Raw genomic sequence first — 13634 nt, forward strand, 5'->3', positions numbered from 1 at the left:
AGATTGGGGACTGCCTGGCACCACGTGTGTCTGCTGAGGACAACCTTGCCTTGACAGCAGCGGTGACTGAGGAGGAAATCAAAATGGCTGTCTTCCAAATTCTTCCGATTAGAGCCCCGGGCCCGGACGGGTACTCTGGATGCTTCTACCAAGATCATTGGGATACTGTGGGCAAGGATGTAATCAAGATAGTCAAAGCCTTCTGGCATTCTGGAACTATTATGAGGAAACTTAATCATACTAACCTTGTGCTTATCCCTAAGGTGAAGTGCCCAAAGAACATGACGCAATACCGGCCTATTGCACTATGTAATGTAATCTACAAAGTCATTGCCAAGGTCCTCACTAACCGACTAAAGACGGTGATGCCAAAGGTGATTAGTGATAACCAATCTGCCTTTGTGGCGGGGAAACAAATTCAGGACAACATTTTGGTGGTCCACGAGATCCTATACTCTCTGCTTCATCAAAAAAAAGGTGACCAGACTGGCATGGCTATTAAGCTCGACATGGCTAAGGCGTACGACCGCGTGGAGTGGGTTCCTCTTATCCATGATGGCGAAATTGGGGTTCACTCCCCTTTTTTGCAACTGGATCAAAGAATGCATTTCCACGGCCTCCTTCAGCATCCTAGTTAACGGGAACCCGATTGGGCTTGTTCTGCCGGAGCGAGGGTTGAGACAAGGAGATCCCCTATCTCCCTATCTTTTCCTGCTCTGTACGGAGGGTCTGTCCATGCTTATCAGGCGTGGGATTGAGCGGGGTGCCCTCCACGGGTTTAGTGTGTCGGCAAATGGAACCCCGATCTCGCACCTGTTTTTTGCGGATGACTTGGTGTTATTTGGGCATGCGAATGTGGAGGAGGCGAGAGGCATGGTAGAGGTGCTGCGAACATATGCCCATGGCTCTAGCCAAGCTGTTAATCTGTCCAAAAGCTCGATTTTCTTCGGCTCGAAGACCTCGAACAGGGTGAGGATGAAGATTGGCCGGACCATGGGAATCCAATGTAAGTCTGGTTTTGGTAGGTATCTTGGGCTGCAATCTGATTTTGGTCACTCTAAACGAGTGGTTTTTTAAGAGGTGCGGGACAGACTTGAATCTAGGCTGGCGGGTTGGGCTGAGCAATTTCTATTGCAAGCAGGAAAGGAAGTCCTAGTCAAGGCAGTGGCCATGGCTATGCCAAACTATGCCATGAGCTGTTTTAAACTACCCATTGGGGTATGTAGAGACCTGGAGAAAGCTATCCGGAATTTCTGGTGGAGGGGGAGCGAGCAGAGAAAGGGGGTCCATTGGATTTCATGGGAGCGGTTAATGAAGCAAAAACGAGTCGGTGGGCTGGGCTTTAGGGATATCCAGTGTTTTAACCTGGCGTTCCTTGCCAAGATTGGGTGGCGGCTCATACAGAACCCGGGGACTTTGCTCGCTACTGTTCTGCAAGAAAAATATTATCCTGGGAAGTGCTTTACTGAGGCGGGAAAGGGTAGGAATACGTCGTGGGGTTGGAAGGGTATTTTTTATGCCCGAAAGGTGCTCCTACACGGACTGCGGTGGCGGGTCGGGGACGGGGCAGGCATCAACATTAGGGAGGACCCGTGGTTTCCTAGGCCCTCTACGTTTAAAGTTAAGCCTTTAGTAAGCCTGCATGCTACTATGGTAAGCGAGTTAATTGACTTGGAGACCAGCTCTTGGAAACGAGATCTGATCCTGGAATGCTTTCACCAGGATGATGTGGGACCTATTTTAAGCATTCCCTTAAGCAAAACTGGGTGCCGGGATCGGATGGTGTGGCACCATAATGCGAATGGGGTATATTCGGTTCGATCGGGGTACGGAGTGGCTATGAACCTTATGGAAAATGGTGATATGGGAAAGAAAGGCCGTGGGTCTGCCAGCGACAAGCCAAAGAACTGCTATGCTTGGAATCTGATCTGGAAGTTAAAGGTACCTAACAAAATTAAAATATTTATCTGGTGCTGTTGTAACAATGCTCTGGCTGTTCGTCGTAACCTGAAGCGGAGACATATAAAGGTAGACAACGTCTGTGGAGTTTGTGGTGCCATGGATGAATCGGAAACTCATATTTTCTTCTAATGTCACCTTAGCCACCTATTCTGGTTCTCCTCTCCGCTTCAGTTGAATTCCTTTGCGCTGGCAGGGGCAGACTTCCTATCTAGCTGGGAGTTGTTCTGGACTCGGGTTAAGGGGAGGGACAACGCGGAAGAGATCATGCAGGAGTATGCCTTTGGGTTATGGAGACTGTGGAAAAACAGGAACGAGGTGGTTTTTAATGGGGTGCACCGGCAGCCCTCGGAGCTTTTGGAGGCTTGGAGCAGGAACATCTCTGAATTCATAGATGCTACACTCTGCGAGCCTGTGGGAAAGCAGCCTGGGAGCCAGTCGAAGATTGCTCCCCTGGACCGTGGGGCCTGTAGATGGAAGAAGCCGGCGTTTGGGATCCTCAAGGTCAATACGGATGCCTCGTGGTGCAAGACCACCCTCCGCACGGGGGTGGGCTGGGTTTGCCGCGACTTCGCTGGTTTGCTTCAAGGTGCAGGAGGCTCAGGGGCTGCACTGTGTCACTCTGCGGCTGTCGGGGAAGCTACTACGATCAGGACTGCCCTCTTGGCCTGCATTGACTACGGGTATGATAATGTTGTTATTGAATCTGATGCCAAAGTGATCATTCAGATGATCAAGCATGAAATTGATCTGGATTTCAGTATTGAATGTATTCTTGGTGATATTGAGGTGCTAGCGCGTAGGTTGAGGTCAGTTTCGTTCTCTTACGTGCCTAGGGAGGGCAATGCTGCTGCTCACTCGGTTGCTAAGTTTGTTTTCAATGAGGGTCGTGAATATGGGTGGGACTGTATTGGGCCTGAATTTTTGTTTAATATCCTAGCCCAGGATGTAAACCTTTCTATTCGTATCTAATATATTTCTATCTTCGGGAAAAAAAAAGGAAGAGAGATATTAAACGAAAAAGGCAGGGCAAAATCGAAAATTCAGTGTTTGGGCTATTTTAATTGGACTGATTTACTATTGAGTTTTATCCTAACTATTAAATAAAATTATTATCTGGTTTTTATTTAATATTTAAAATTTTTAAATCATTTTTATTAGTTTTCCTTATTCTTTAGGGGATGCATTGAAGTGAATTAGAACATGTTTAGTATTCTACTTAAATTCAACATTTAAACTTAAAAATAATTTTTCAGGTTTTACGTTTTGCATACTTGTTTGGTATGATTTTTTTTGTCAAAAATTAAACTCAAAACTAAAAAATTAGCCAACTTCTAAAAACATCATAAGCGAGTTTTTTTAAAGTTTTTAAATGCCAAACCTACTCCTTTCTCTCACCTCTCCGGATCTAACCTCTCTCCTCCCCTCCAAATCTCTCTCCTATTTCTCCCTCCTCTCTCTGCTCTCTCTCCATTTTCTGCCTCATGTCCCTCTCTTTGGATCACTATTTATGTCCAATTTAATTTAGTAGTAATTCATGAATCCACCTGGAGTTGTTGCAGGTTTGTTTTTTTCTTTTCTTTTTTAATTAATAAAATTTAAAAATAATTTTGAATCTCATACCACACAAGTTTTTGAATTTAAAAAAAAATATATATTCTTAAAAGATATCATGTTTTGAAAAATAATGAATAAAAAATAGTTATGCTACCAAACATGTCTGTATTGTTCTCGTTGTTTTAGGAGTACTTAAGTTATGGAGTCTGTTAATTAGTGGCTATTTAGTCATGGTGTAGTCGTTTCTATTGTTTTGCTCAGTTGGTTTTGATATTTTCTATTTAAATTGCAAGCAACACTTTGAATTTCAAGTTGAATGGAAGTTGAATTTTAGTTCCAAGTTTTCTATGTGCTTTCGGATTTGTTTCTGCTTAATTTCCATCATCTGGCATCTGGCATCAGAGGCCCCACTGGAGCTTGAGAAAAATTCTCCAAGTAGTAGCAGCTAACTTACTTATAGCAACAAGAACCAATGGTGTCTAATAGGACAGAATCTTTCGTCCATCCAGCCATTCCTCGCATTGATGGTCACTACGACCATTGGAGCATGTTGATGAGGAATTTTTTACGTTCCAAGGAATATTGGCACCTTGCCAAAACAGGTGTTAAATGCCCTTGACGTTCAAAATTCGTAAAAACTTCGTTTTAGCTTCGAATTCAAATCCGCTCGTGCCTACGTGTTCGTATCGATGAGTGCAACGTGAATATGTTAAAAGGAAAATTCCTACATGTCATTACACGAGAGTCAACGAAAGTCAACGTTTTCACAGGTATTTTCGTAAATTTATCGAATTAAAACATAATATTCGAGACAGATTGTTACACATGACCTCTAATAGTGGGTTTGCATGTTTGAAAGGAATTAGCGATCTTGCATAAAAGATGGTTGAAACAAAGAAAGATCATGCTTACCCATTATTGTACTTGCTTTTGACACTAGCACTCATCTTATCAGTTGCAACCGTAAGTGTAGAGCAAGTCTTTTCTGCTATAAACATTGTGAAGAACACCTTACACATTTGAATGGGTGATTTGTGGATGAATGATTGTTTGGTTGCTTATGTTGAGAATGATATTTTTAATAGTATAGAGGACGAGGCTATCATGCAACAGTTCAAAATATGAAAACTCATCGAGAATAATTATTATGATTATTAGGCATATGTAATATTATCGATGCTATGTTATTTTGAATTTTGGTTACTTTTCATATATATATTATGATGTTTTGGTTAGTAGTGTTGTAAATACTATCCATTTAATATATTTTTTTTAACATTTGTGATAGACTCCTAACCCAAAATCCTGACAGCGCCATTCAGAAACAACCAATTAAAATTGGGTAAAATTATGATTTTGGGTTGGGTGGAGGGTCGTCAGAATTTAGGCTCTATGGGCTGATGTTTCACAATATTTTTTGATTTAATTTGAAGATTGTATTTTACTTTCATAATTTATTATAATTTTAACTGGTTGTTTGTCCACATGGCACAAATTTGACATTATATCAGTAAAATGTACAGTTGACAGCCAAATTAACAGATTGACTAATGGAGTAACGAATGTATGACATTGAAACGAATTCGTAAATTGATATGTATAACATTGCAATATTCAAAAAACGATGCTTTGACGAAAAAAAAATGTATAAGTTTTGTTATGTCATCCAAACTTGAAAGTGATAATATAATTTAACCTTTTTGTTTTTACTGACCCTGACGGTATATACTTTGTGTTACTAATTCTTTCTGACACACCCCGATCCTAGAATCAAGGTGTGCTGGCCGTCACGTGAGCGTGACGTAACCAAAAGTGCGATGCGGAAGAAAAAGATAAAGGAAATCTGAAGGAATAAAAACCAACTACTAGCAATAATATCCAACTAACATGCTAGAGTGAGTTTAAGTGTGAAACACACATATTCAGAGCATAAGTACCAGGTGCAGTCAAGTAGGACTATAACTAAATTACAACACCCGCAGGTGAGTCCTACATTTATGTAGTCTGTCAGAACGTCGTGGGAATCCTCGTGGGCCACCAACGCTGCTAACTAGAACCTGAAGGGCTGCAAAACAAAATTGAGTGGGTCAGTAAAACAAAGCTTTTCGAAAACATTTCAATTAATAACATTTCTAACCCCTCGCTGTAAAACCTGTATACTTTCCCAAAAAATAACATAATATGCATATAAATCTTCATATATCTCAAATCACAAATCTTTATCAAAAACCAGAAAGTATGCCACGCTATAAACCTCAATAACAAAATAAGGATGCATCAATATAACAGGTGAAACAATGAATCAACCGGAGACCCTGCAGCTGGTCCTGTACGGTTAATTTTATAGCTCAATATCCAACCAACCGGAGTCACCACAATGACCTGTACGGCACTACTCTGCACATATATCGGAACTACCTAAAGTAGTCTGTACGACAAGAATTGTGTAATAATACGCTCTAGTGCTTCTCTCATCAACAGCTGTATAATAATCTAAAATCACCTACAAGTCGGAACCACCTCTAATGGTCTGTACGACATGTCAGAACCCTCTAATGGTCTGTACGACATGCACCTACTTTGGATCCAAGGTGAGCGTGTGGTGCAGGGTGAATAATATAAGTACTAACACCAGGGTGCAGGTTTGAGCTTTCAATACAATTCACATCACAATAAATCACATGATTAACATAAAACTCACCTGATACTCACATGTGCGTTCACAGCACCATTTAACATATTTATGCAACAATTATCAATTCATATAATGTATGCATGGCATTTTAAAACATACTTTCATTTAAATTCAATTTCTGGGAAAAATCAATAGTATATAGGTAAATACATAAAATACTGCCCACTCACTGGTAAGTTGAAGGGTCGTAACCCCCGTGACGTCCCCGTTTGGTACGCAGACGGGACGGAACGGAACGGGACGGGACGGGACGGAACGGAACGGGACGGGACGGGACGAAACGGGACGGGACGGGACGGAACGGAACGGGACGGAACGGATGATGTAAATATTGAAAAAGATAAGGAGAAATTTTGTCATAAAATGTTATAAATTTGTGTTCCACGGATGTGGAACGGGTCGTTCCAGGGGGAAGAGGTGGAACGAAAAATCAGCCAAATTTCGTCCCATGGGACAACCCGTTCCACAGTTTTTAGGCGCACCAAACGTGGGACGGAACGGCTCGTTCCGTTCCGTCCCGTCCTGTCCCACGTACCAAACGGTGAATGCGCTCGTCCTCGAGTAGGTATCACCTATATGCGAAACAACTATAAAAACGTTATTTTAAAGCACATAACCAACAATACGTAACAACTTCTCATACGATGCTCAATTTGGGTATATGAATATACCACAGTGACCTACTCGACGTCACGGACGTCGAGGTATTTTTAGAATAATTTTTGGACTTGCCATGCACCCCCACGCGTCGGGATAGGCATGGGTCCACGCGCCCCCACGCACGTCATCCCCTACCTCCAGTCGTCGGACTGGTTTCGCCGGCGCCGGAAAACTGGAGATTTTTCAATCTCCTTGTTCTCTGTCAATTCTCAACCATTTTCTACGCATTTTATACCAAAATGAAGCCCTAAACATGTAGAATCACGATGCACTACTTTAAGGCTAAAAAACACGAAATCTCACTGGAGAAAATCCAAGAAAACCGGCCAACTTCGAACACTACGATCCCGATGTCCAAAACCTTCAAACTAAGTACTTCGAGCTTCCTTGGGACCTCACTAAGCTCCATGTAAGCTTAGAATTCCCTGAAAATCCACATTTCACGTGTGCATGAACAATGATTTCAAAATGGGTTACGGGTTCGACGTGATTTCGAAGGTTTCCAGTTCTAAAATTGGTACCATTCAACTCAGGAGGTTGCAAGGATGAAGAAACTCACCTTTTTGGCGTCGATCCGTGAAGATTTGAGGGTTTGGTGCCTTGTCCGTACAATTCGAAGGGAGGAAGAGAGAGAGTGAACTACAAGGGAGGAGAGAGAGGGCACGTGATATGAGAGAGAGAGAGGTTTGTTTTGAGTGTGTCTGTCCTTCCCCTAACCACAAAAAATGCAAAACAATTTTTTTAATCCAACTCAATTTTTCCAACAACTTAGGAATGTATGAATTATTCGAATAAACAAGTCACACTTATCTTAGTAGCCTTTAAGGGCAAGTCCATCATTTCACATCCCCGACAAATAAATTTCAGGATGGGCTGTGACACTTTCTCCCTCCATAGAATCAAACATTGTGATCGCATCGCACCTAGGGATGGGCAACAGTTATGGCGGGCGGGTAATCGCGGTTATTTATCCATAATCGTTTATGTTTATACCCGCATAACTATTTACTCGTTGGGTAATTGCCTAAACCGTAATACCCACCATCATAATCGTTTATAAACAGTTAACCATACCCATAACTGCATACCTATTTAACAGTAACTGTTTAGTACCTGTTTACCCTTTTTTAGTTCCGTTTATCCTTTCTTTTTTACCGTTTACCTTTTTTTATCTGTCTACATGTTTTTTTAACAACTTAAAAATTAAAAAAGAAAAAGTTGTCATAATTTTCTTGTTATGACAATTAAACACCATTATAGGTATAGTCATCATACATTTCCGTATTTTAATTTTTTTAAAGTCCTTGTACCATAGCATAAATTCAGCATTAATGCTATCTTATAACGGTCTAGACTTTAGAGTAGGGATGGGTAATGGTTCTGGCAGGCGGGTAACCGCGGTTATTTACCCATAACCGTTTATACTCATACCCGTATAACCGTTTACTCGTTGGGTAATTGCCTAAACGGTTATACCCATACCCATAACCGTTTATAAACGGTTAACCATACCCATAACCGTATACCCATTTAACCATAACCGTTTAATACCCGTTTACTCATTTATCATTTTTAACTCGTTTATCTTTTTTTCTTTTTTTTTTACCATTACCCCTTTTTCACCCGTCTACATATTTGTTAACAACTTGAAAATTAAAAAAAAAATTGTCATAATTTTTTTTTGGACAATTAAACACCATTATAGGTACATTCATCATACATTTTCATATTTTAATTTTTTAAGTCCTTATACTATTCCAATAATTGAAATAATAGTTTACAGACGATATTTTTAACTGTTACCAATAAAGGTAAATATAATATTTGCTAGGTATTATTGGGTTGCAAAAATTGTTTAGAAGACATTTCTGTCAATTTCATGGTTACCCGCAAGGAATTTAAATTAATTTGGCCAATTCCTTGATGATGAGAATCATCATTCCTGTAGCAGTGTTTTTGAGAGAAAGACCGATGAATTCCTTGCTAATTTATTGGGTGCCAAGTATTATTGGATCAAGAATATGGTTTGTGTTAGTTTTACATATATAAAATAAATAGGTAAACGGTTACCCGTTTATAATGGCGGTTAATACTTGTTGATGCACATCAGTGAGGACTTTGGTACAACATAAAGTGTTAAGTTTGTGACCTTCGCTAGATTGCTCCGGTCACTAGTATGGATAAGTATGTAAATTGATAAAGATAGGGAAGCAGATACAAGATGTACGTGGTTCACCCAGATTGGCTACGTCCACGGAGTAGAGGAGTTCTCATTAATTGTGAAGGGTTTACACAAATACATAGGTTCAAGCTCTCATTTAGAGAGTACAAGTGAATGATTTAGTACAAATGACATTAGGAAATATTGTGAGATAATCATCTTTATTTATAGAAGAGAGTTTCTGGTTTCATTCTGACATTGACACGTGTCGTGTTGTGATTGGCTTCTGATGTTGACACGTGTCGCGCTATGATTGGCTTCTGATGTCGACACGTGTCGCGCTATGATTGGCCTCCTGGTTGGAGGGAAACTCTTCTGGGTTCTTGACGGTATAACGTTGATCGATGCTCAGTAGTTTCGGGATTGGTCAAGTATGGTACAAACAGTGCTCCCCTAAGTTCCCGAGTGAGGGAAGCTCCTCGGTTGGGGACTTGCAAGATCCAAGTCATTGAGTAATCACGAAACTTCTAAGTACCAAAGTGTGGTATCATTTTCACTTGCCTTATGTGTCTCATATGTAGATGTGGCATCTTCTCTGGAAGTACTTTTCCTCCATCCAGGGGTGGTATCTTTAACCGATAAAGATGCACAAGGTAATGTATCAATTTCACTTGAAGCTTACTTGTAGTTTCGGGCTTGGTCAAGTGCGATACAAAACCCTATAGTAGGAGTTTCCCAAGTCGCCGAGCTAGGAGATTTACCGAAAGATGTAACAAACAAGGTAAGCAATCAGACTTCCAAGCAAGCAACTTGGATCGGAGGTTCAACTTCGGCTTCCGGTTGATTGTTCTTTATCTCTTTATGTCATAAACAGCAATAAGGATAAGGAGAAGTAAATGGAGAAGAGATGATATGAGATACTTTTGCTTTTGAAGAAGTAACTTTTCATAGGCTTATTTTTGAACTGGGCTGCAGAGTTTTCTGGTTTCCTCCAGAGTATAAGGCCGACTCAAGAATTTGAGGGTAAAAAAAAGTCCATCAAATCAAGAGTGCGTTCGACCTTGATGATATGAGATATTTTTGCTGTTGACAAAGTAATAGATGAATCAGCATGTGTTCTGTTGCGCTTGTCTCCACATGCTTCCTTATATCCTTCTCACTTGCCCTATCTGTTCCTCAAGCAGATGTGGTATCTTTTCTGGAAGCATAAGATGTTGAAGATGAGTACTCGAGAGCAATGCCAGGTAAGTAATCAGGCAAGGGGTTCCAGGCAGTCAGTTCCTGACTGGAAGCTTAATTCTAAGTGCTGACTGATTGCTCTCTTTCTCCTTGTCTTGCAGGTAAGAACAAGGGCAAAGGAAAAGATAGGGAAAAAGCATGATATGGGATACTCTTGTTTTTGATCCTGATAATATGAGATACTTTTGCTCTGGTGTGGCTGGTTTGCATATGTATTATTGGGGGGGAAGAAAGCTGAGTATTTCGAGAGGCTTCGATGGGAGTGCCCTTTCAGATATGAGGAAGAGTTGAGCATTTTTGCAGGTCTGCCTGTCCGTGGAGGATGGAGGTCGACATATATAAAAGTCTCCCTAACAATAAGTAGTAATGATATTCCTTTACCCTTCTTGGTCGTAACAATGTAATGGGAGCTGCAAGCTTCACGTGTTTTAACTTTGTTAGAGCACTTTGGAAAAATGGTATGTGGTATCTAGAAAGCTGATGTTGCGTGTGAAGATTGCAGACAAGCTTTATCCAAGGAAATCTGGCTTTCGAAGTTCGGAGAGCAATGCCTCTTTGGTTTTCGAACAAGTAATCCTGTCGGGGATTTGGCTCTCGAGATTCGAAGAGCGGTGCCTCTTTGATTTTTGAGAAAACAATCCTGTTGGGAGTCTGGTTCTTGAGATTCGGAGAGCGGTGCCTTTTCAATTTTTGAGAAAGTAATCCTGTTAGAAGTCTGGCTTGCGAGATTTGGAGGGCGGTGCCTCTTCGATTTTTGAGCAAGTAATAATGCTATTCCTTTACCCTTCTTGGTCATAGTAATTTAGTGGGAGCTACAAGCTTCACATGTTTTAACTTTGTCAGAGCGCTTTGAAAAAGTGGTATGTGGTATCTGGAAAGCTGATGTTGTATGTGAAAATTGCAGACAAGCTTTATCCAAGGAAATCTGGCTCTCTAAGTTTGGAGAGCGGTGCCTCTTCGATTTTCGAACAAGCAATCCTGTCGGGGATCTAGCTCTCGAGATTTAGAGAACGGTGCCTCTTCAATTTTTGAGAAAGCAATCCTGTTAGGAGTCTGACTCTTGAGATTCGGAGAGCAATGTCTCTTCGATTTTTGATAAAGTAATCATGTTGGAAGTTTGGCTCTCAAGATTCGGAGAGTGGTTCCTCTTCGATTTTTGAGCAAGCAATCTTGTTGGGAGTGTTTTCTCGAATATGAGTAAAGGTTGGGCATTTTGGCCAGTCTGTCTTGACACGGAGCACGGAGGTTGACACACATTGGGACTTTCTAGTTATCAAGCAGTGGTGTTGTTCCTTTACCCTTGTGGGTAATAGTAGGGTACCTGGACCTTCAAAATTTATGTGTCTAAACTTTGTTAGAGATCTTTGACAAAGTTATCTGTGGTACCTGAGGAGTTGATGTTGCGTGTGGAAAGTGGTGTCTCTTCGAAATCCGGAGAATGGTGCCTTTTCAATTTTTGAACCAACGACCATGTTGCCCTTTCTTTTATAAGGGCACCAATTATGTGCAAGGAGTACATTCAGAGAGTTATTGCTTGTAGGAATTTCCCCCTTACTTCAGAGATTTATTGCACCTCATTTCTCCTTCATAATTTCTGAGAATGTCTGGCCCATCCGACCGTCGTTTTGACTTGAACTTTGGTGAAAAGGCAGCCATGCCTTCTCAAGACAACATATGGCGCCCATCCTTCTTATCCCCTACTGGTCCTCTTACCGTTGGGGACTCTGTGATGAAGAATGATATGACCGCTGCGGTGGTGGCCATGAACCTTCTCATTCCCAAAGATAACATACTACTTTCCAAACAGTCTGATGAGTTGGCTGTTAAGGATTCTCTGGCTCTCAGTGTTCAGTGTGCAGGTTCTGTGTCTAATGTGGCCCAACGCCTATTTGCTCGAACCTGCCAAGTTGAATCATTGGCGGCTGAAGTGATAAGTCTCAAACAGGAGATCAGAAGGCTCAAGCATGAGAATAAACAGTTGCACAGGCTCGCACATGACTATGCTACAAACATGAAGAGGAAGCTCGACCAGCTGCAGGAATCTGATGGTCAGATTTTGCTTGATTATCAGAGGTTTGTGGGTTTGTTCCAAAAGCATTTATTATGTTCGTCTTCTGGGGCTGTACCGCGTAATAAAGCTCTGAATGATCAACCTTCGGTGCCTCCTCCTTCTGGGGTTCTGCCCAGTACTGAGGCTCCGAATTATCACCTTCCGGTGCCTACTCTTTATGGGGCTCTGCCGACTGCTGAAACTTCTCATGAGCAACCTTTGTGAAGGCTCCCTCTTGTTTGTTTATTTTGATTCATGTATATGTACATATTTGTAACTTATCGGAGATATCAATAAACACGCTTTGCTTCATTTCAACGTATTGTGTTAAATACACCAAGGCCTTCTTCACTAAGTTATTTGAATTTTTTCTTTTGTTGAAGCTTGTATGTTGAAGTTTTGAGAGTGAAGCATGTATGTTGAGGTAGTGCTCCCTTAATTTCCCGAGTGAGGAAAACTTCTCGATTGGAGACTTGAAAAATCCAAGTCACTGAGTGGTCGTGAGACTTTTGAGTATCAAGGTACAGTAGCATATGGTAGGTGTCCCCTAAGTCTCCGGTCGAGGGAGTTGATGAATGAGGCATTTCCTTTCTAAGTGGTTGCCCAAAACTCCTCCTTTGTAGGTGAAGCTTTGGAGTTAAAGCTTTTGTTGGGTACCATGAATTGATTTTGCTTCACACTATTTTGATCAAGATAGTGTGAAGCTTTTGAGAATTTGTAGTTGTTCTCCAGTGATGAAGCTTTTGTGGGTGAAACTTTTGTGTTGAAGCTTTTGTAGGTGAAGCTTTGGAGTTGAAGCTTTGTACGTGAAGCTTTGGAGTTGAAGCTTTGGAGTTGAAGCTTTTGTTGGGTACCATCAATTGATTTTGCTGCACACTATATTGATCAAGATATTGTGAAGCTTTTGAGAATTTGTAGTTGTCCTCCATTGATGAAGCTTTTGTTGGTGAAGCTTTGGAGTTGAAGCTTTTGTTGAATTTCCTTTTTTTTATTTTTTTTGGGAAACTAGAAATTTGAAAATGTGGAAGAGACAACATATACAAATTTTGCTTCCACATTATTGAGCAAGAGATTGTGATGCAAGCCACACCATGTAGTAGTCGAAGGTTTGGATGAACCATATAAATTGAATTTGCTTCGAAGGTTTGAGAATTGTAGTTGCCCTCCATTGATGAAGTTTTTGTTGGCACCATAAATTGGTTTTGCTTCACACTGTCTTGATCAAGAATGTGTGAAGCTTTTGAGAATTGTGGTTGAACTTCTTTGATAAAGCTCTTGTTGGCACCATAAATTGGTTTTGCTTCACATTGTCT

The 13634-nt window shown here is 41.0% G+C and overlaps 1 protein-coding gene across 1 annotated transcript; it reads left to right on the forward strand.

Annotated features, from left to right (window-relative positions):
- The first annotated feature begins 1170 nt into the window (after positions 1 to 1170).
- On the forward strand, positions 1171 to 2931 carry LOC126602743 (uncharacterized). Its single transcript, XM_050269628.1, has 2 exons — positions 1171 to 1941; positions 2134 to 2931. The coding sequence occupies exons 1-2, from the start codon at positions 1171 to 1173 to the stop codon at positions 2929 to 2931; spliced, it is 1569 nt and encodes a 522-aa protein (XP_050125585.1).
- Positions 2932 to 13634: the final 10703 nt, after the last annotated feature.

This window comes from Malus sylvestris, chromosome 2 (assembly GCF_916048215.2).
Source record: "Malus sylvestris chromosome 2, drMalSylv7.2, whole genome shotgun sequence".
Taxonomy (NCBI): Eukaryota; Viridiplantae; Streptophyta; class Magnoliopsida; order Rosales; family Rosaceae; genus Malus; species Malus sylvestris.